Genomic DNA, 13627 nt, shown 5'->3' with positions numbered 1-13627 from the left:
AACACTTTTCAGGCAAAGGACTTATTAAATTTCTTCTCTACAATGAAAATCAAGTAAATAAGTCTTATTCTCTCTATCAGAGTCTTAATAAAGTATGAAACACAAAGATAACTTAGCAGTAGTGACCTTTCATATTAAGAAATGAAGCAGGCATAGTTTATTCCCCTCTACAGTATGTGACAATGGGAATAAAACCTTCCTTGTCAGATGCTTTAGACTTGCCATGTGATCTCTATCTCCCAAGAGTGAATGCCTATAGTGTGGGCTCTATTTTATTGGCCATAACGTAAAATGGTAACTTATTTATCTTATTTAATTTGACCCTTTTTCACATTAAAGGCACATTCAAGCACATGGCAGAGCAGCTTTCACTGTCACTTTAGAATACATATTTTCTTTGGTGTTAAGTAGAGACATATGGAGACACATCTCTGTCCTGGGAAAATGCAAGTGATGCTAGTTTGATGACTTACGCGATTTCTATATGATTTTGAATGATGCGGCGCAACCTGTGGTCTTTAGGAAGTAGAAATAGCTGTAAGCTGAAATATGTCAAACTTCTATCCAGGAAATAACACTTAGAACAGTTAGCTGAACATAGCCACTAATTCTACATGTGCCTGTGACTGAGCTGTTTGGTGCGGGAGGGGTAGTGGAGGGGCATCTCCTATTTCAATTCAGACCCTGTGGGGAAGGCATCTTGTAGAGTACTTGAAGCAGATGTGATACAAGACAAAGGGCTTGTCTACACTTACATTGGCTTGTCTACACTTACATTTTATAGCGCTGTAACTTGTTAGCTCAGGGGGGTAAAAAATCACCCCCCTGAGCACAGCAAGTCAGAGCGCTTTAAAGCGCTAGTGTAGACAGGCTCTGAGCGCTGGGAGCCAATCCCCTTGTAGAGATGGATTACCAGGAGTGCTGGGAGAGCGCTCTCCCAGGGTTTGCCTGCGACCCCACTCGCACTTCAAAGCACTGCCGCGGGAGCGTTTCCATGACAGCGCTTGGAAGTTTCCGGTGTAGCCATGCCCTAAGTAGTAGTGAAGTAATTTACATTTTTTTTAAAATGTTACTTGCTAGTAATAATAGTTCCTGCCCTGTCTTTCATGGAAGGCAAGCAAGAACGGGACACAGAGAACTGGTAGAGGAATGCAAAGGGAACCAAATATTCAGAGAGGTGGCAATATGCTACTGTAGTGATCAGTACTGCTATCAGTGTACAAAATAATCATTCAATCTGAATTATCTGGGACGCTGATGCTAGGCTCAAATTCACTTGGATTACTGCTAAAAAGTAGGGCTGTCGAGCAATTTAAAATTAATAGTGATCGCGTGATTAAATTGCAATCAGTTGCATAATTTTTTTAATCACATTGTTAAACAATATTAGAATACCATTTATTTAAATATTTGGGGGGTTTTCTATATTTTCGAATATAGGGTCATGGCTGGGGGCTCTGGGATTCATCCCTCTTGGGGCTTTGGGGCACAGGGCTTCAGGTTGGCATGGGCTGCTTCAGCCCCAGCTGCCTGGGAAGCCATGGGCTAGTGTTTCAGCCCCCCACTATTGATGTCTCCTGCCCCACCCTCAGGTATGCAAACAACACATTAATTTTTTAATACATGTTAATTTTGCTTTCAGTTAGTCGCAGTGTTAACTGTGATTGACAGCCCTAATAAAAATTGAGTCCATTGGCTGGTTTTGCCTCTCCAGGTGTGAAGCTGGTTGTACAAAGCAATTTGATGTGCTTTGAAGATTCATGTAGGTTCCCCACAATTCCATTGTCCCCTTTCCTCTGTTCTGTATTTCCGTCCCTGACTGCTATTAGCAGATTCCTCCAAGAGCTGGAGATTGGACGCTAGATGAGCTGGGCTCTGAGTTACTACAGAGAATTCTTTCCTAGGTGTCTGGCTGGTGGATCTGCTTGATTACCATATTTAGGGTAAGGAGGGAATTTTCTCCCATGTCAGATTGGCAGACGCTGCAAGTTTTTCACCTTTCTCTGCAGTGTAGGGCACAGGTCACTTGCTGGTTTGAGTTAGAGTAAATGGTGGATACTCTGTAACGTAGTCTTTAACTCAAGGTTTGAGAACTTCAGTAACTCAGCCAGAGGTTATGGGCCTACTGCAGAAGTGGGTGGGTGAGGTTCTGTGGCCTGCAATGTGCTGGAGGTCAGATGAGATTATCGTGATGGTGCCTTCTGGCCTTAAAGTTTGTGAGGCTGTTTGGGAACATCGTGAATGAAGTAGGTGGACTGCAGTGTCTCTATATATGAATGATGCCTAGCTTTACATTGCTCTTTTTGCAGGTCTGGTTGGTGCAGACAAATGACTTATCCAGGATCTAACCTTTATTAGGGCTTGGCTAAGAGCTAGCTGGCTGAGGTTTAACCCAGATAAGAGTGAGATGAGCTTGGAGAAAGTCTCAGCTGCTGGGATAACTGGCAGTCTGTTCCATTTAGAGAATGCCTTCTGCTTTGTCATATTCACATCCTGGTAGTCTTAAAGTATTCCTGGCCACTTCTGGATGATCAAGTAGCAGAGGCCCTGTGTTGCTTTTTTTATCTGGGCGTGGCACAGTTTTATCTGGACCTAGCCACAGTCATCCACTCCTTTGTCATTTAGAGAGCTGCACTTGGGTCTTCACTGTAAGATCACTCAAACCGTATTTGATGCAAAATGTCGCTGCTTGCTTAAATGGTACTTTTTATATGGAACACTATACTTGTGCTCTAGTCTACATTGTCCTCCTTTTGGTTTGATTTAAGGTATTGGTTTTCTCTGAAAAAAACGCTAAGTGGGTTGGCGTCTCGTTACCTTTAGAATCTGCCTCTCTTCCGTGTTAGTTATGGCAGTTCTGATCTGCAGAGGGGTTTGAATTATCAACCCCCTGGTTTAAACAACAAGGCTGATAGCGAGGTGCTTGATTCAGACGTCTCCTCCCCTGTCCATGCACATGCTTGGTGTGCCAGCTGAAGTTTGACAACTCAGACTTTTTTTTGTTATGATTGGAGTGTGAGTGGGAGAAGTGATGGACTTCCTTTGTAGTGGGTTTGGAGGGACTGTGGATATTAGTTCGCTATAACTTCATGGATGTCTTCCTTTCATATAATGAACAGGAGCTTCTAACTTGGAATTATGGGTTTTAAAGAAACTGAAAGTCTGTCTGTATAATAACCTAAAAAGTAAACATCTATACAATTACTACTAAAAGTACCTGTGAAATAGGCCTCTTATACAAATGTTGACTATAGTAATATTGATAGGATTTATTTTCACACCTCTGCAATAACATTAGGGAGACTCTGTTAAATACATTAAATCATTGCATCTCACTTGCCAGTAGAGGGAGGTATTAATCTGCTGGATGGTTAGTGCAGTCTCTGAATACAGTGTAGGACTAGTGTAGGTCATGGTGACTTTCTTGTGATTTAAATTTTATGGTTTACATTTATTTTCAGACACTAAACTGTATGGACTATCAATTGAAAGTATGAAAATATCTTTTTCTTGTGCAGGGGACAGCATTTCTATGGCTTCCCTCGGGGCTGAAACTTTTTGCAGTGTTCTACACCATAGGAAATATTGCTGCATTAGCCAGGTATGCATTATTTTCCTAGTTATTACTAATAAGTTCTACCATTTTGGAATCTGAATTTCTACCTGCAAACTTGTGTGTAACATTAATATTAAAATGTGAAGAACAATGCTGTTTATAATTTCAGGTCATATGTACCTTGCACTTTACATGTTCATGTTACTAATACACTAATTACAATGGGAATATACCAGTTACTTATTTCCCTCATTCTTCTACACAATTATATTGTGGTTTTTATGATCACTTCATAAATACATCTTGATTTCTACTTACTTTGGCTGGCAGGTTGTAGACTATAGGTTTTAGACTTCTGTATGCTTCTGTATGCCGCCATCTCACACCCAATTTCAGTAATTAATCACTAATGTAGGCGTCTCAATATGGGCATCTTATGATAGGAAACATCTTGCTTTCAACCAGAGCTCCTTTCATCTTATTTTTTAACGGAAAATGAGTCTGGGAGACCCTAAAAATGAGTCCATGAAAAATCTTGGCTTAGAATAAGACCAGGTATGGTCTCTTAAAAATTGTTTAACTTTAAAATTTAAAACTCTACTGTATTTTATCTATTTCCACTACTCCTTCCGGCAGGCAGATGCCTTGCCATGCTGCTGATACTCTGGCTTTTGAGGCTGTGCTCTCAGGAAAAAGAATAGCAAACTTAACTTTCTGTTGCTGCTGCTAAACTACAAAAGAGGCCTTGTAAAGTTGTGCTGAATTCATTCTCCTATATCGGGGTGGGCATACTTTTTGGCCTGAAGACCACATCTGGGTATGGAAATTGCATGCAGGGCCATGAATTTTGGGCTGGGGCAGGAGGTTGGGATGCAGGAGGGAGGGAATGCAGGGTGTGGAAGGGGGTGCAGTGTGCAGGAAGGGGTTCAGGGCAAGGGGTTGGGGTGCAGGAGGGGTGCAATGGGGGGCTGGGGTGTGGCAGGGGACTCAGGACAGGGGGTTGGGGTGCGGGGTGTTGCAAGGGGCTCAGGGAAGGGGCTTGGGGTGCAGGAGGGGTTCAGGGTGTGGGCTCCGGCCCAGCGCCGCTTACCTGGAGCAGCTACTGGGGTGGCAGCAGTGTGCAGCAGGGCTAGGACAGGCTCCCTGCGTGCTCTGGCCCCACGCCACTCTCGGAAGCAGACGGCACCACGTCCCTGTGGCCCCTGGGGAGAGGGCTCTGCGCACTGCCCTCGCCTGTGGGTACCTCCCCCAAAGCTCCCATTGGCCATGGTTCCCCGTTCCTGGCCAATGGGAGCTGCGGGGGGCGGTGCCTGCAGGCGATGGCAGCGCACGGAGCCCTCTGACCCCCTCCCCTCCCCCTCGGCCCCCCAAGGGCTGCAGGGACGTGGTGCCAGCCACTTCCAACAGTGGCGTGGGGCCATGGGAGTGGCAATCCCGTGGGCTGTATCCAAAGCCCTGAGGGGCCAGTTGCAGCCTGTGGGCCGTAGTTTGCCCACCCCAATCTAATTTGTCCTTCATGTCAAACAGGTGGGTATAACGGACACAGGAACCTCAAAATAGTAGTTTGCCCGCCCCTGTTCTATATGTTTCACCAGGGTGAAGTGCCAAACTCTATGAACATGAATTGTGAGTCCATAAAGTTCTTTCTCAGTCCTGGTCCTCCATCCCCACTTTCACCTGAGTGTTTGTGTAAAGGATTAGCTTAGGGCTTTTGAAGTTTTTTGATTTTACAAACCCTGTGCATAGCGCCAAAAAACCCTGTCAACATTTTCTTATATTTTGATGTACATAAAATCTTGGGTCCTGTTTGGAGCTCTTTCCCAGAAAGGATCATAGTTGGGGCTGCTTGTTGAGAACACTGCCCCTTTGCCTCCTGTGTAATCAATTGTCTGAACTTCAGTGTCATCAGCTGCGTCATCCCTTAAAGTGTAGCTGCCTTGAAAGGTTATGCCATTTGAAGTAGTAGCCAGGTTGCAAGCCTGTGGGTTTTGCAGAGTAGGATTTTGAATTTGCACCTAAAGCAAATGGGGAGCCAGAGTTTGTGAAGCATGATGTTGCGTTTGCCTTTGACTTCTAGGCTCACTACTGTGTGCTGCCACCATCTTCATCCCTCTTGTGTCAGTTGTCCTCTTCGGGTAGAGCTGTAGTAGTTTAACCTGAAAGAGACAAAAGCATGTTGCAGTGCTATCTGATAGGAAAGGGTCCAAATGGTTGTGGAAGGTGAAAGAATGCATTACTCCCTATTATGGCAATTTGTGTCCAGACATAGGGATGAGTACATGACTCTGAAGCATGTTATCCCCTTCGTGCAATCTAATGCCTTTATCTGAGGTTGATGACAGTGTTGGAAAATGTTACTGTTTTTCACTCCCTTCTCCTTCTGCTAAGATCACTTCAGTCTTTTCTGAGTTGAGCTTCGACTGACTTCTTCCAAGCATTAAGATATGCTGGTAATGGCAGAGGCTGCATTGATGACAAAGGAGGTGTATATTTGTTTCATCTGCATATTGGTGACGCACAAGTCTGCAGCATCTTACAGCCTCTCTGTGGCCTTTTATAGAGGGGTGTGAGGAAGAACTAAGTCTTGTGGGACACCATATGGTAGGGGTCAGGGTGATTAAGAGTAAGTGTCCTCTCTTCATACCTTTTTTAGATCAGAGGTGGGCAAACTACAGCCCACGGGCCACATCCAGCCTGCGGGACCGTCCTGCCCGGCCCCTGAGCTCCTGGCCGGGAAGGCTAGCTTCCTGCCTCTCCCCCGCTGTCCCTCCTCCCCCACAGCCATGCTGCTGTGTAGGCAGCGCTCTGGGCGGCAGGGCTGCATGCTCCTGCAGGGCAGAGTGGCAGCGTGTGTAGCTCTGGCCAGGCGGTGCGGCTCCCAGATATGCTGTTCTGAGCAGCATGGTAAGGAGGTCAGGGGGCTGGATAAGGGGCGGGGGTCCCGGGGGGCTGTCACGGGACAGGGAGCAGGGCGTGGTTGAATAGGGCGGAGGTTCTGGGGGGGTGGAGGGGTGCTAAATGGGGGTGAGCTCCCAGGGGGCCAGTTAGGCACAGGGGTCCCGGGAAGGGGTGGTCAGGGGACAAGGAGTGGGGGGGGGTTGGATGGGTCAGGGGTTCTGAGGGGGGCAGTCAGGGGGCAGGAAGTGGGAGGGAGCAGATGGGGGGCAGGGGCCAGGCTGTTTGGGGAGGCACAGCCTTCCCTACCCGGCCCTCCATACAGTTTTGTACCCCGATATGGCCCTCAGGCCAAAAAGTTTGCCCACCCCTGTTTTAGACTAATACCTAATGTGTTACCTATATTTCCCAGGACTCTTACATAGGCAGAAGGGGTTGTCATGTCCTTCCTTATCTCCTGCTCCAGGAGGCAGTGATTGACAGCACGCAAAAGGCAGGGGTTGTGTGAAGGACACTGGATCTGAGTGGGAACCCTTGTGTTCTGAATGTGCCTACTCCTTCAGAGCTCCCCTGAAGAGCAGTTAAAGTTAATATTCCTGTGCTGAGTACACTGCACTACGCCTACTTGGGATGCCCCTACCCCCAGCAGCAGGAGTTTGGGTGTGGGGGGACTCAGGACCTGGGTCCGCTGCTTACCGGCGTTGGGGCTCCTCTCCCTCAGCTCCCCTAGCTCCACATGCCGCCTCTGCTGGCGGCCAGGCACTGCCCCTGCAGCTCCCATTGGCCATGGTTCCCAGCCAATGGGAGCTGCAGAACCGGGGCTTAGGGAGGAGCAGAGGCAGCGTAGGGAGCAGCTGGACCTAGGGCCGCAGCTTCCCAGGAGCTGCCCAAGCCCCGCCAACCTTGCCCCAGCACCCGTGGCCCCCCTGGCCACATACCCCTTCCCAGCACCTGCAGTGCCCCTTGAGCATCTTCCTCTCTCCCCTCCTCCCCCCCAGTTTTAGTCACGGGTCTTTTTAGTAAAAAAAAAAAAAAGTCATGGACAGGTCACGGACCTATGAATTTTTGTTTACTGCCCGTGACCTGTCCATGACTTTTTTTTTTTTTTTTTACTAAAAAGACTCGTGACTAAAACTTAGCATTAATTATGACTTTTTGTCCTCAGCAACAGATCAAGGCATCTGTCTGCAACAGAACTAATGGCAATGATATGTACACATGAGGTGTAGGGAGGTCAATATAAGATTGGTCTTGTACTCTAACTGTGTAATGATAAACATAAAAAAATGCAGAATAGTTACTCTAGTATTAACTATAGCCCTAATTAGCTAATGCACAAGCTGTCTTGTAGTGACATCAAGCTCATTATTATGCTCTTAAATCTAGGTATTGCAGCACAGATGACACATCTTATCACCCAGTGTTCTGAGACTTCTCAGTATACCCAAATCTTTCAGTAGAGTTCAGGCATTTACTGTATTGTTCCGGTTGTATTACTTCTAGCTACAGCTGTAATGCTTCACTTTTAAACTACATAAACAAAATTAATATGCAGAAGGGGGAAAAATCTCATTGAAACGGTTTTTCATTATTACCAAATCACGAATGTAATACTGCTCCCCTGAGATTTTGATCCCCATTTTAAATGCTTTTAAACCACTGTGTGCTATTTCTTCCAAACATTCAGAAGTATCATGAAATAAAACTATTTAGTAAGTAAATTATAAATAAACTTGGAGTGCTTAAAGCACAGAAGTGGGATTCAGGAGACATTGTAGTTCTGGTCCTGGCTCTCACTGACTTCATGCAACCTTGCTCAAGTCACTTAACTCCTCCTCTAAGACAATTTTCTTCCCCATCTGGCAATGCAGTGGAAGGCAGTAGTCATCCACTGTATCTCACATTACATTGTGAGATTAATGTTAAATAATTTGAGGTACTCTAAGGTGCTATAGAAATACAAACAGTGATTTTTTTTAAACAAAAAATGTTTTCATCCATCAGTTGATACTGAAAGAGATGAGCTAGACAAATTAACTGCAACTCTTAATAAAAGAGATCAGTTCTCTCCTTTTGTATAAGTTATACTAGGGGTCAGCAACCTATGGCTCGTTGCTACCTGCCGGGACCCCGGCAGGCAGCAGTGGGCCATTAAAAATCCTGCCTGCCCCAGCCCGCTCTTCTCCGTGCCCCTTCCCTCCCTCCCCCCCTCGTGGGGGCAGGGTGAAGAAGCTTGGTCCTGCTGGCTGCTGCTGCAGGGCAGGCAAGGTCCCCCCTCCCCTGCCTCTTCCCCCAGTGTGCTGGGTTCCTGCCCCTCCTCCTCTCTCTCCCTGCTGAGATCAGCTGATGGAGGGGGAGAAGTGGAGCCGCAGTGCACTCGCTGCTCCGGGGAGGAGGCAGAGAAGAGGTGGGGACGGGGCCTTGGGGAAGGGGGTAGACTCAGGGCATATTCCCTCCAGCTCACTACCGTGAGCCACTCTGGGCAGGGGGCTGGGAACATCCCCACGACCCTAGCCCACACCCTCAGCCCCCTGCCCTGACTCCTGCACCCCCCTCACACCCCAGCCTCCTGTCCTGACCCCTATACCCCCCACGACCCCAGCCTTTACTCCAGCACCTCCCACGTATACCCAGCCTGCCCACACCCTCCTCACACACACCCTGCACCCTGCCCTGACTCTAGCACCCCCCACATTCTCACTCCCACCCTGAGCACCAAACAGGAGCTCCTGCACCCCCCCCACATTCCTACCTGCACCCCTTGCACCAAATGGGAGCTGCCCAGGTAAGCACTCCACACCCAAACCTCCTGCTCCAACCCTGAGCCCCCTCCCTCATTCTAGCTCCTGGCCAGACCCTACACCCCAACGCCCAGCCTGCTCCTTCACCCCAGCCCTGTGCTCAGTGCACTCCCACCCTCAGCTCAGGGCAGAGAGAGAGGAAGAGAATGGGCTAGAACCAAGGAGAAGGTAGGTACCCACTCTATGTGCACAGGGCCAGGACCGCAGACCAGCAACAGGCTGAGCAGGGCCAGCAGCCGGCACCCTGGCTGGCAGGAGCCAATGGATGGAACCCCAGACCAGCAGCGGGCTGGCCCCGCTCAGCCCGCTGCCGGCCTGGGGTCCTGGCCGCTGGCCCCGCTCAGCCTGCTGCCGGCCTAGGTGAACGGAATCCCAGGCGGTCAGCGGGCTGAGCAGGCCAGCGGCGTAAGATCAGCATTTTAATTTAATTTTAAATGAAGCTTCTTAAACATTTTGAAAACCTTGTTTACGTTACATACGACAATAGTTTAGTTATATAATATATAGACTTATAGAGAGATCTTCTAAAAAACGTTAAAATGTATTACTGGTACGCGAAACTTTAAATTAAAGTGAATAAATGAAGAGTTAGCACACCACTTCTGAAAGGTTGCCGACCCCTGAGTTATGCTATCGATTCTATATATTAAAAATGCTGATGTTTCTTTCACATTGGATGTAGGTAAAACTGATTCTCCCCCCTCTCCCCCCCACCTCGTGTACTTAATTTCTTGTGTCTCTTCCTACAGAAGAGGAAATATGGTTTGTCTCATTGCCTCAGAATATATTTTCAGTGCTCCAAATTAAATTAGCCATTTGTCTGCTGCTAACCCTCATGAGTAATACTAATTCCCTGTGAACCAAGATGAATGAATTCCAGGATTCCTTCATTTCTTTTAAAGAACACTGACAAATTAAAAATCTTATCTGTGCTCTTACTGCTCTCTTAAAGCAGTACCTTAGATTAAGAGGAAATTTGCTTGTCTTTTTCTCAGTTTACTCTGTATTTTTACTTTCTCTTTGTATGGCACTTTCACAGAGCAGAAAGGGTGAGAAACATTTAAAACATGGGGAAGATGTAATGCAAACTGTAAATTGGCAAGGGGGACGCAAGGGCACATGTAGTCTCAAGTTGCTTTAGACAATTTTACAAGGCTGTTTGGGGTTATATTTTTTAGTTACCATCTTGTGCTAAAATCTTCTTGCCTGTCATTCCAATAATCAACACGTTCAATCTACCTCTTTTCCCCCAAAACCCCATATTGGAAACACACTTACCTAGGACTTGATTCTCTTGCAGATGAGAAGGGCCCTTTCTTCCATCACGGTCCCTGGATTCATTCTCATATCTCTGGATATATGCTCACATGAGTCACCATGCCTGTTCCTCACAAATACCCCATGCTGTTTGCTTGCTAAATAACCTGGACTGTCTTAGACATCCAGAGTCACTCTCAGTTCTGACACCACTCAATTTGCCATTCACCCCCACCACATCAGTTCTCTTCCCACCAGTTCTTCAGGGTTTTTTTCCTTCTTTTATCTGCTCTTCTCTTTGCTCCAGTGAAATCTCAGTACATTCATGCAGTCTTCAGTACCTCTATTTCAGATCTCATGTCTTCTGTAGATAGAAGATACCTCACTACTTGTCCTGGCAACTCAACATACAAGTCCCATGACCTCATTTTTCCAGGGAGGGGTAGGGCATTCTTTTCTAACACCACTCTCGTTTAGGGAGGGGCTATTGGAGCAGATGAAATCTTTGGCCCCTCTCTGGAGTAAGATAAGGATCTTGGATATCTTGTTTCCTGCCTATATCTAGGAGGAGAAGGCTGAGTCCAGCTGCAGTGTGGCAGAACAGGATTATTCTGAGCCTGTTCTTTGCCAGACAACATGAGGAAGGAGCAGACCTGGCCTAAGGAGGAGGGGAACAGAAGAGCTGCTGACCTTCATTCCCTTTCAGTTAGGCACAGGGTAGTGTAAGGCTGGAGGATTCAGCAAGGGCTGCTGCAGGTGTTCCTCTACTTTATGCTTGATCTCAGCACCAGATTAAGAATGGAGTTCCCCTGCAGGTTTGACTGTGTAATAGCAGCAGATACTTTCACTGCCTGGCAGCTCAGTTGAGGCATGAGGGGTTTTTTGCAACTGGTAGGGCCAGAAACTTTTTTTTTATTTTTAAATGAAAATCTAAGTTCTGTACAGGTTTGGCATTGGTCATACTCAACCTGACAAATCTTCCTACTTAAAATCCTTCAAGGTTTCCTCAATTCTGGTGAATTTCATTTTGAGACAGTCCTAGATTGACTAGACTTAAACTGGTGTCCCTATGATAAATCTAGGAATATTTTGGAAGGAAATGCGGAGCACATAGCAGATACACATGTAGGCTGATTCCCAGGACAAATGTATAAAGAGTATTAATCTTTGACCTGATCAGTTGCTGTTGTTGAAGGGTGATGCCTTTCTCTAGTTTAAATATTGGATAGCTCTATAAGTTACCTATATTGATTTCTTGCAAAGATTATTTGAATGTGCCTTACTGTTTCTTCCTTATTTCGTTAGTACGTGTTTCTTGATGGGGCCTGTGAAGCAGCTGAAAAAAATGTTTGAGCCAACAAGATTAATTGCTACAATTGTTATGCTGGTAAACTACATTTACTAATATTTTTAACTTTAAAATCTTACTGCATGGCGGGTGGGGAAGGAAGCAAATCTGAGGCTTTGGCCAGAAAAAGGTATTGCCTGGATGCACATTAAGTTTTTATTGGATTATTATGTGCTGGACTGGTAACACCATCTTTTAACATTGCGTGACATTTCTCATTATAAGAGTCTATTTTCAGTTGCTCATAAATTTTGCCAAACTTAAATCATTATGGCTGAAATTTTCCATGCCAGGTGTGAACCTCAGGCTGAAAACTTCACCTAAAACAGTTCAGCTGTTTGAGACTGAGGCTAGGAAAAATATGGTGTGGGGGTTTTTTGTTTTTGTTTTTTTGGGGTCTCCTGTTTTTTTAAAAAAACAGTATTTTTTTTCTTTCCTTTGAAAGTCTTTAGTGCCTGCATGTGCTGGAGTAGGTACCTGAAATTTTGGCAGGTTTCCTTTGTGTCAAGGTATGCTTTTTGCCATCCGTGTGAAAATACACCTGCCCCCAATTTGGCCTGGTTATAAACCTTTGAGAAATCTCACATTGCTTGTGGTCAGTGGAGACTTGCTAGAGCATCATTGCTAAATTCAGCCTGGGGCTGAGCAGAAATTTCTCTCATTTGTAGCTCTGAGCTACAGCAGTCCAGGCTGTGCAGGGCACTGGAACTAAGAGAAGAGAGCTGCTCCTGTGCTCTCAGTGCCCTCTGCTAGGCTCAGGAGGCATAGAGGAGGGAGCTCCCCAATATAATGCAAAGGGGATGAAAGCCACACTGCAAGGTGATGGGAAACATATCTGATGAGTCAGGATATAGGAGAACTGGGTCTGGCTGGGCAGAAAGACTGGGACAAGAAGCTGTGGTGGATCAGAGTGGGGGATGGACCTGGCAATGGCTAGGCAGGGAGACTGGAACTGGGATTGAAAAGCCAGGGTGGGGAAGAGACAGGACTGGGACAGGATGGAGGGGACTGGGCAGAAAGGGCTAAGCCTCCAGGGCCCAACTAGAGCACACTCCCTTCCAGCACCCGGAATGGAACTCGAGTCTTGAGTTTCACCATTCCTCTACTGTCGGCAAATATCTGTGAAACTCACTGGCAGTCTCATCTCTTCTCCCCCTCCCCCCCGCCCCCCTTTCAGTCTGCTGGTCCACATAGTGGATAACAACCCACCAGCACAAGTGGCAAACGTCTGTGTAGTAGAACTAAAGGTTCCAGTTCTGCTCATGACCCATATGGGTGTAAATATGATGTCACATGATAGAATTTTTTTCTGTTGGCTTTTTTAAAAAAACCAAGAAAGTATACACCCAAAACAGTTGCAAAGTCAAAAGTTAGGAAATGCCAGGATTAAAGTTGTCCATGTAACCTTAGATCAGGTTCCTAGCGCAGTGTTTCTCAAACTGTGGTCCACAGACCCCAGGGGACTCCAGGGGGTCCACAGGCCCCACTCAGAAACTCTTCCCCCTATCTCCCAGGCACGACTCCAGCATGCTGGGGAGCAGGCTTACCTCTCCTGGCTCTCTGCCACTCCCAGAAACGGCGGGCATGTCCCTGCAGCCCCTGGGGTGGGGTCAGGGGGTCTCTGCACACTGCCCCTGCACACAGGCGCTGCCCCTGCAGCTCCCATTGGCCCGGAACTTCGGCCAATGGGAGCTGCAGGGGCAGCGCCTGTGTGCAGGGGCAGCGTGCAGAGACCCCGTGCCCCTCCACCCACCTAAGAGCCGCAGCCAG

The 13627-nt window shown here is 47.0% G+C and overlaps 1 protein-coding gene across 1 annotated transcript in view; it reads left to right on the top strand.

Annotated features, from left to right (window-relative positions):
* The window catches only part of SFT2D1 (SFT2 domain containing 1), a 46290-nt gene that overhangs the window by 21057 nt on the left and 11606 nt on the right, over nt 1-13627 (top strand). The window contains exons 3-4 of the mRNA XM_084622450.1: nt 3519-3601; nt 11815-11896. Coding sequence (XP_084478576.1) covers nt 3519-3601; nt 11815-11896 — 165 coding nt within the window. The remainder of the gene's footprint in view (nt 1-3518; nt 3602-11814; nt 11897-13627) is intronic.

The sequence above is a fragment of the Lepidochelys olivacea genome (assembly GCF_965140295.1).
Source record: "Lepidochelys olivacea isolate rLepOli2 genome assembly, chromosome: 3".
NCBI classification, from domain to species: Eukaryota; Metazoa; Chordata; order Testudines; family Cheloniidae; genus Lepidochelys; species Lepidochelys olivacea.
Note: the sequence above shows the minus strand (reverse complement) of the source record. Positions and strands in the feature narration are given on the sequence as shown.